General features: G+C 42.7%; 1 protein-coding gene across 1 annotated transcript in view; it reads right to left on the bottom strand.

Moving 5' to 3' along the window:
* Positions 1-305: 305 nt before the first annotated feature.
* The window catches only part of DGKB (diacylglycerol kinase beta), a 905,602-nt gene continuing 896,490 nt past the window's right edge, over positions 306-9,417 (bottom strand). The window contains exon 26 of the mRNA XM_082259056.1: positions 306-940. Coding sequence (XP_082115182.1) covers positions 833-940 — 108 coding nt within the window. The 3' untranslated portion in view covers positions 306-832. The remainder of the gene's footprint in view (positions 941-9,417) is intronic.

The following is a 9,417-nucleotide window of genomic DNA, read 5'->3' as shown; positions in this document are numbered from 1 at the left end:
AAATTAATAATGGCAATATTTTCCTGACTTCAGACAGAATCAAAAGGAATGTTTTCCTTCTCAGTGCTTAGTTTCTAGCCCAACTCCCCCCCCCCCCCACCCCATATTATTATTATTCAGAATTTATATAGCGCCAACAGTTTGCTCAGCGCCTTACAAAACGAAGGACAATACAGTTACAACACAGTTTAATACAGAAGGGCCCTGCTCTTGAGAGCTTACAATCTCTTTGGCTAATTAATGGAGCATTGGTCTAACCTGAAAAGGCATATATTTCTTTGTTTTATTAAAATGTTGTATTTTTCCCCCCGGAATGTAAAGTTCCTAATTAGAAGACATTTTTGTTTTAAAGACAATCTTCCAACTTCTTTTTTATTAGCAACAGCTTAAAAATATTTATTATTTATTTCACTTGTGCTTGTGCTAAAGTCTGTACCTTGGCAGACACAGAGCACAAGAGTTGAGAAAATTCATGTTGTAACATCTCTCAATGAAAGATCCTCTATAAACTATACAGGGTTTCACTTGCACCACGTCTAGGGTGCACCGTGGATTATTACGATTTTGCATTCAAAATGTGTTACTGATTAAAAAGCATGCAGATTCATAGGCTGTCATGTTGTTGTATATAAATTAACACTGACCTCACATGCTTAACCACTTACAAAAAAAATATTACAATAAATAAAATTATAATTTACCGGTAAAGTAAAAAAAAAAAAAAAAAAGTTAAATCAATCCCATTATTCAAAGTACTGGTATTTAAGAAGCCCACAGACATAGGTCAAGATACTGTTGTCTTCCTTGAATGCTAACAGATTTTAGCAAATATTCATTCTTTGCTCCTGTTCATTGTTCCTTTGATGAACGAGGTGAAGAGGCTGTTCCTCGGGGGAGGTCCCATCAGCATGGGGGCTTGGTTTTTGTGAGTGATCTTGATCTAGAAACAAAGAGTTGTAGAGTCAGTAATGGCATGTTTAAAGTGTAAACAAAAACATTTTTTATTTTAGCACTGGGAATGGTTAGGGCCCCCTGTCCTGTCTGCAGCTCAACCATTGCAGCTGTGGCCCCAATTTTGCATTATAGAACCACCTGAGCTTCCAGAATTATGGGCCTTTGTGGATATTAAAGTGTAATGCTGGCCATACACTAGCCAAAAAAAATCATTCGAAAATCTGTCGTTTGGTTCATTTGTTCGTTTTTTGTCCAGTTAATGGGCACAAATAGAAAATCGGTTTTAACTTTTCAGAACCGAAAATCGAAGGAACAGTTTGGAAAATTCTGCCGAACTAACGATAAATTGAGGTTAATGTGTTCCTCACCCGAACTGTTTGCACTCGATATATGTGACAAAATGAATGAAAAATTGATTAATTCCATTGAGCGATTCCTCCTGTTTAGCATCGCTGCAGCGAGGTACGCCATTTCAGCAATCAGGTCGTGCCCTCCTCCTCCTCCTCCTCCCCCCCTCCCCACTGCCTTCTGGGACCTGTGTGTGTCCGAAAGCGCGCGGTGCCTGCACTCTAAGCCGATGGATGGATTGGCTTGGGGTGCTGACATCGCTGCATTCCTCTATAGGTTTTTTAAAAGTCAGCAGCTACAATATTTGTAGCTGCTGACTTTTAATTCCCCCCCCATCCCCCCCCCCCCAGGCTGGAACTCGGCTTTAAATAAGTTTGTTTGGGCAAAGCTAATCCAAACAAATGATTTGCATAAAAGGAAAGGGTTGGGACTTAATATGAGCCTCATACATAGATGTGCCTCCATTCCTATGTCTGAGAAAGACCAAAAAAGAGAAGTTTGGGACTTTATATGAGGTGTGCATAGAAAAGTGCCGATCTCTATGGAGAGAATATTAATGCCTCAACTAGCCATCCGAGTAAATCTCTTTACTTCTTATTGAGATTTAGTCGGATGGCTAGTTGAGGCATTAATATTCTCTCCATGGAGAAATGGAGATTGGCACTTTTCTCTGCTGTCCTCCTGGGCTACACCCATGTGTGCAGATACAGCTCCCACAGGTCCCGGTATAGACCTTTCCAGTAGACCCTCATTCCTATCCCCCTGGGGCAACAATTTGAATCGATTTGTAAGTACAACTAGGGATGGATATTGTTTAAACTGTATGTAAATTTAGATATATTACTACCCTTACATATATATTTTTTTGAAGATATATGAATTGCACCTTTTCCTGAAGAAGTGAATCTCACGAAACGCGTAGAGCGTTATAGGATATGATCTCTCTACCATCTATATTTCTGTACATATATCAATTTTTGTCCATCATGTATATTTATTATTCCATCTACTTATCAGTGCTTTTATTGTGCCATGGCTCTACCATATCACCGATGTACCTAAGATATTTTTTGAATGCTCTAAATATGACATTTAATGTTACTATCTCTCTTTAGATTCCAATTAGATTCCAATAAATAACTAATGCCATTATACGTGTATTCTCTGTTTGTATACCATGTCCATGAAGTACACCTACGGGTGAATGCACACCTCGTATAAAGTCCCAAACTTCTCTTTTTGAACCAAACAAACGATATCCTTTACCAATTGATGCGGCCGCTGTTAGCGCTGTATGAACTGTACATAGCATCAGCTACATACAATATACATACGATATACATACAATATACATACACTGTATACACTGTATACATATAGTGACATCATTCACCCTTTTCTTCCCCTTGGCTAATCAGAAGAAGCCTTGTATCCATTCATACAAATGCAAGGCTTCCTATGAATGGCTGAAAAGCACTCAGCCTAACTCGAGTTAAAGTGAAAGTAAATCTGGAGTATGGCTTTAACCACTTGCCGACCAGTCACTGTACATTTACGTCGGCAAAGTGGCAGCCCCAGGCAGAATCACGTTAATAAACATCATCTGCCTGGGAGGAGCTAGAGGGCGAGCGTGCGCCGCCGCTGGCGCGCTCCCGCCCCGATCATTAGCGGAGAAGCCAGTGCGGGTGCCAGGCGGCTCCGATTGCCGTCTGACACCGGTGATCTCCCCCTGCTGACAGAGGATGATGGATGGCTGATGTAAACACAGCCGTCCATTCTTCTCCCTCGGATGATCACAGAGGCCATGTGATCCTCCTTCTATATAGGATTGCATGTCTCTGTGATAATCTCACAAACCCGTCCCCCCCACAGTTAGAATCACTCCCTTAGGCTTACATTTAACCCCTTGATCACCAATAGTATTAACCCCTTCCCTGTCAGTGTCATTATTACAGTAACAGTGCATATTTTTAGCACTGATTACTGTAGTAATGTCACTGGTACCCCCAAAAGTGTCAAAAATTTAGATTTTTAATTTTTTTGGGGGGGAATTTTATATAGCATAATGTGAAAAATATAATTTATTTTTTTGCAAAATTGTCGCTCTTTTTTTGTTTATAGCGCATAAAATAAAAACCGCACAGGGGATCAAATGCCACCAAAATAAAGCTCTATTTGTGGGAAAAAAAGAACATTGATTTTATTTGGGTACATCGTCGCACGACCGCGCAATTGTCCGTTAAAATAAAGCAGTGCCGAATCGCAAAATATGGCCTGGTCATTAAGGGGGAAAATCTTCCGGTCTGAAAGTGGTTAAAGTGTATGCCAAGCGAAATTTGACATCCAAGACCTCTATCCAAGCCCTTTTATTGGTCTTGGATAGAAAAGAAGGATTAGCACCCCAAGTCTAGTTTCTAGTGCTATTCATGGCTCCGATAGAGAGATATTTTTTCACTTTCTGTCCCCATGACAATGGTTGCCTGCCAAACTACAGAACACCACCTATTCCTGTCCCTTTCTGTCCCTAATGATTTCCTTCTTAGCAAAATAATCCTGCTGTCGTGACTCCCAAGAACTTGGCCAAGCACTGTCTGTAGAGCAGCCTTTTTTCAACCAGGGTACCCAGGCACCCTGGGGTGCCTTGAGGTCTCTTCAGGGGTGCCTTGGCAAAATGCCTAAAAATTGCCCCAAAGTTGTTTACAAGCCAGCAGATGGATGAAGCCTGTCTTTATTTACACAAAGCCACAGGTTTTCATTATGCACCATTACAACCTTCTAGCCACCGGCACACTAACAACCAATGACCCTCCCCTGCCCCTCTCTGTCAGCGCTGGGGTCACATTAGCTGAGTGATGAAGAAAAACGGAGGGAAAAGAGAAACATTAGAATACTAGTCTGTACCAGTATGCAAAAGTATATTGGATTTGGAAGAAATTATCACCTCTAATGTTGGGTTTCCTATGTGGGTGGACAGATGTGTGTGTGTAGGTAGGTGAGTGTGTGTGGGTGGGTGTATGTGGTTGGGTGTGTGGGTGGGTGGGTGTGTGGATGGGTGTGTGTGGGTGTATGTGGGTGGGTGTGTGGATGGGTGTGTGTGGGTGTATGTGGGTGGGTGTGTGGGTGGGTGTGTGTAATGTTCCGGTAACTTTGGTACCCTTGTCTCCATATTTCTCCTCTCCTAATTGCGTCCCATCTTGTGTAACAAGGGACGCATATACCTTTAAGACCGGATGACATCATTGCCGAGCGCCGCTATGAGCGGCTATTTCAATCGCCGGTTTGCTCTCACTCATCGCTCGTTCAAACCCACATGTTCATCGCACCTACGCCTGAGAAGTCGGAGCTGCTGACATACCTCCCTTGCTGAACTGAAGCCGGAAACCTCGCTGGTGATCCGTATCTCGCTACGGGATCACCCCTCTCCAATGGACACTGTTATTCCTAAACCTATCTAAGTGATAAGTACCCCGCAGGGGATTCTTGCTAACCAATCTCCTACTGTCATCTACTGCAATTACCAAGACTATCTGTATCTATCTATTCACTATCATCTGCATAGACTGTTAGCTCTTGGGACTACCTTCAACTATCCTTGCACTAGATTACTCTGTCTAAGTATACTCCATCTGTGTCCTCTTACCATCTGCACTATACTTGACATCAGAACCTATCTGCTTTACCATCACCTGCAACTCTCCTAATACTACTTCTAGTGCTCACCATACAATAGCCTGCCTCTCATCTATATATCCTCATATACTCTATCCTCCATTAAACATCTATTAATATATATATAGTATATAACAGGCTGTACACGGTGATGAAGTCCTGAGAGTTGGATATGTTGTTCAACAGATTCTCTACAAGGCTACTGAGTGTAATAATTCTGCAGCTGTAAATCCATCCACTAACAAAAACGCATGAATGTTACAGTGTGTGGGTGGGGGTGTGGGTGAGTGTGTGTAAAACTATTCGAATAGTTTTTTAGATTTTAGAATGGGGTGCCTCAAGACTGTCCATATATTTAGAGGGTGCCTTGATATTGTCCATAATTTTAAAGGGTGCCTTGACTGAAAAAAGGTTGAGAAACACTGCTGTAGAGAAAGTGTTCTTGGGAGATGTAGTTCTGGGGATATACCTACATCAACAAGAACTGAATTCCCAACAGCTGTCCATGCAAGAATGTAATAAAAATCTGTTTCTCATTACGGGAACAATTTACAAGAAAAAAAAATAATGTTGAGGCATACCCTAGAGGGGTAGAGAGAGCTTTGGGGGGTACAATTGGGTAATGCCTGGACATACCCTTTAATTCTGATGGAGAGCACTCAGGCAGCTTTTTATGTTACAAGTGCTAGTACCACCGTCTTTAAAATACAGTGCATCTGGAAAGTATTCACAGCGCTTCACTTTTTCCACATTTTGTTATGTTACAGCCTTATTCCAAAATTGATTAAATTCATTATTTTCCTCATAAGTTCTACAAACAATACCCCATAATGACAACGTGATAGAAAATTGTTTAAAATCTTTGCAAATTTATTAAATATAAAAAACAAAAAAAAAAAAAAATCACATGTATATATAGTCATGTCTACAATAAACAAAAGCAAATATGAACACGATTAGACCGCATTCACACTGGTACGACTTGGACCATGAATTTTCAGCCTGACAAGTCGCGGTCCGTCATGCTCCCACTGTGTAGTACTGGACCCGTTCTAATAGGAGCGACACAAGTCGCTTCCACTTAGAAAAAGGGTCCTGTACTACTTTGGGACGACCTGGAGGCGACTTGCTTTGACTTCCATTAAGTGAAGTCTGTGCAAGTCGCGCCGAAGTCGCGCTGCACGCGACTTCACAGGTCGCCCCCTAAGTCAGAGTGACCTAATGTGAACGGAGGCTAACTATACATTCCCTTTACCCGACTGGGGCAATAAGCAGCACAAGACAAATGCTAAATTATAAAATCAGGAACACTCAGCAAGTTCAGGAGTGAGTTTAAGTTTCCATGTACAGTGCCTTGAAAAATTTTCATACCCCTTGAACTTTTCCACATTTTGTCATGCTACAACCAAAAACGTAAATGTATTTTATTGGGATTTTATGTGATAAACCAACACAAAGTGGCACATAATTGTGAAATGGAACGGAAATTGATACATGTTTTTCTAAATTATTTACAAAAAAATAACTAAAAAGTGTGGTGTGCATTTGTATTCACCCCCCCCCCCCTTTACTGTGATACCCCTAAATAAAATCTAGTGGAACCAATTACTTTTAGAAGTCACCTAATTAGTAAATAGAGTCCACCTGTGTGTAATTTATTCTCAGTATAGCTACAGCTAAGCCCTCAGAGGTTGGTTAGAGAACCTTAGAGAAAAAACAGCATCATGAAGAAGGAGAGCATTAATCAGAGAAGCAGCCAAGAGGCCCAATGGTAACTCTGGAGGAGCTGCAGAGATCCACAGCTCAGGTGGGAGGATCTGTCCACAGGACAACTATTAAGCCTCGTACACACGCAGCGATTATCGGCCGACCGATCGTCCGACTTTTGTCCAAGTTGTGTTTTGTTGGTTGGAATGTGCCTAGACTGCACACGAATTTTCTCGGCCAACAAAATTCTACTTCAGAAGTGATGTCATGTGTTGGTTTGTTTTCTTTGTGTTTTTTCTTCTCTGAGCATGGCCAGACTTGCTCATCAGATTTTTCCCTGTCGAAATCTGTACTGACTGCACGAAAATCAGCCGTTATGTTGACGGCCAACAAAAATTTTATAGCCTGCACACCAGATTTTTTTCGGCCGAAAAGTCGGAGTTGGTTGTCGGAAGCATCATACTAACAAGCCGAAAATCGGCCGATCGGGCGTTGGCTGAAAATTCCCGGCCAATAATCAATGCGTGTGTACGAGGCTTTAGTTGTGCACTCCATAAATCTGCCCTTTATGAAAGAGTGGCAAGAAGAAAGCTAAAAAGGAGTCCCGCTTGCAGTTGGAGGACACAGCACATGTGGAAGAAGGTGCTCTGGTCAGATGAGACCAAAATTGAACTTTTTGGCCTAAAAGCAAAATGCTATGTGTGGCAGAAAACTAACACTGCACATCACCCTGAACACACCATCCCCAACGTGAAACATGGTGGTGGCAGCATCATGTTGTGGGGATGCTTTTCTTCAGCAGGGACAGGGAAGCCGGTTTAGAGTTGATGGGAAGATGGATGGAGCCAAATACAGGGCAATCTTAGAAGAAAACCTGTTAGAGTCTGCAAAAGACTTGAGACTGGGGTGGAGGTTCACCTTCCAGCAGGACAACGATCTTAAAAATACAGCCAGAGCTACAATGTAATGGTTTACATCAAAGCATATTCATGTGTTAGAATGGCCCAGTCAAAGTTCAGACCTAAATCCAATTGAGAATCTGTGGCAAGACTTGAACATTGCTGTTCACAGACGCTCTCCATCCAATCTGACAGAGATTTTGCATAGAAGAATGGGCAAAAAATGTCCCTCTCTAGATGTACAAAGCTGGTGGAGACATCCCCAAAAAAAACTTGCAGTTGTAATTGCAGTGAAAGGCGGTTCTACAAAGTATTGACTCAGGGGGGTGAATACAAATGCACTCCACACTTTTCACATATTTATTTGTAAACATTTTTTAAAACCATTTATCATTTTCCTTCCACTTCACAATTATGTGCCACTTGTGTTGGTCTATCACATAAAATCCCAATAAAATACATTTGAGCTTTTGGTTGTAACATGACAAAATGTGGAAAATGTCAAGGGGTATAAATACTTTTGCAAGGCACTATATGACTGTAATATAGCCATAAAGAGACCCTGTCACTAGACTATTAATTTCAACAAAGATCTTCACATAAGATAATATCTGCATTTAAGGTATTTTTAGCATGTTATTTACCTGCAAAAGTCTCCCTTGTGTAGACATCCAAAAGCCCTGAGAATGCTTCTGGGAAATCACTTAAGTGATACGCTATAGTATTCCCCGTCACTCCTCCCCCAGCAGCTACTTAGAAGGTTATATAGGGAAGTGAAGGGAGGGGCATAGGAGCTGGACCAGCACAGAGGGTAATTAGACACTCCTAGAAGAGGAGAGGGCTATGATTTGCAAGAGCCAATTGGGCTAGGCAGTTGACTAGTCAGTTTATTCTAGCAAGTGAATACAAAAAAAAGAGTATTGAAAGGAAAAAGGCTGCAAATAAGGACTTAAAACACATGATGTTTCTGTGATTTTACCTGCAACCGGGGCTGCCATCAAAGGGTTACTACCGGTACTCCTGTATGGTGCCCGGGCACACAGGGGGGCCCGGACAGCGGGAGGATCATGGGCAGGGGGATCAATTACAGAACGCTGCATTGTGTGCTTCTTCCTCTGCAAGCTGAAAGACGGTTTCTCCCCCTCTCCCTCTTGCCAGCTTTCAGCTGCTTATCCCCCACCCACACTCAGAGCCGGGACAATGGGAACAGCAGTCCTGACCTCAACTCGAGACGGCGAGCCAGGCCTTCTATTCCAACATCAGTGCCTGACCTCACAAATGCGCTTCTGGGAGAATGGTCAAACATTCCCATAGACACACTCCTAAACCTTGGGGACAGCCATCCAAGAAGAGTTGAAGCTGTTATAGCTGCAAAGGGTGGGCCAACTCAATATTGAACCCTACGGACTAAGACTGGGATGCCATTAAAGTTCATGTGCGTGTAAAGGCAGGCATCCCAATACTTGTGACAATATAGTGTATGAGTGGACACAGGAGGGATCTGTACTAATCACCCTCTGTGTTCATTCAGAAAAGGAAGGGTCCAGTAAATAACATATTTACCGTCCCCTTCTCCTGCTCTCCATCCTTAACCACTTGCCGACCGCCACCCGACTATATACAGTGGCGGTCAGCCCCTCCCAGGCAAAGTGACGTACCGGTACGTCACTAGCCTGGGAACCAATAGGGGGCGAGCGCGCGCCGCCGGAGGCGCGCTCCCAACCCGCTCGTTCCCTATGAAGCCTGCGCGTGTGACCGGCGGACCCGATGTCCGCCGGTCACTCGCGATCGTCAGGTGGAGAGGGAAAAAGGCAGACGGCTAATGTAAACAAAGCCGCCT

The sequence above is a fragment of the Pelophylax lessonae genome (assembly GCF_965119305.1).
Source record: "Pelophylax lessonae genome assembly, chromosome: 5".
Classification (NCBI taxonomy): Eukaryota; Metazoa; Chordata; class Amphibia; order Anura; family Ranidae; genus Pelophylax; species Pelophylax lessonae.
The sequence above is the reverse complement of the archived record's forward strand: the minus strand, read 5'-3'. Positions and strand labels throughout refer to the sequence as shown.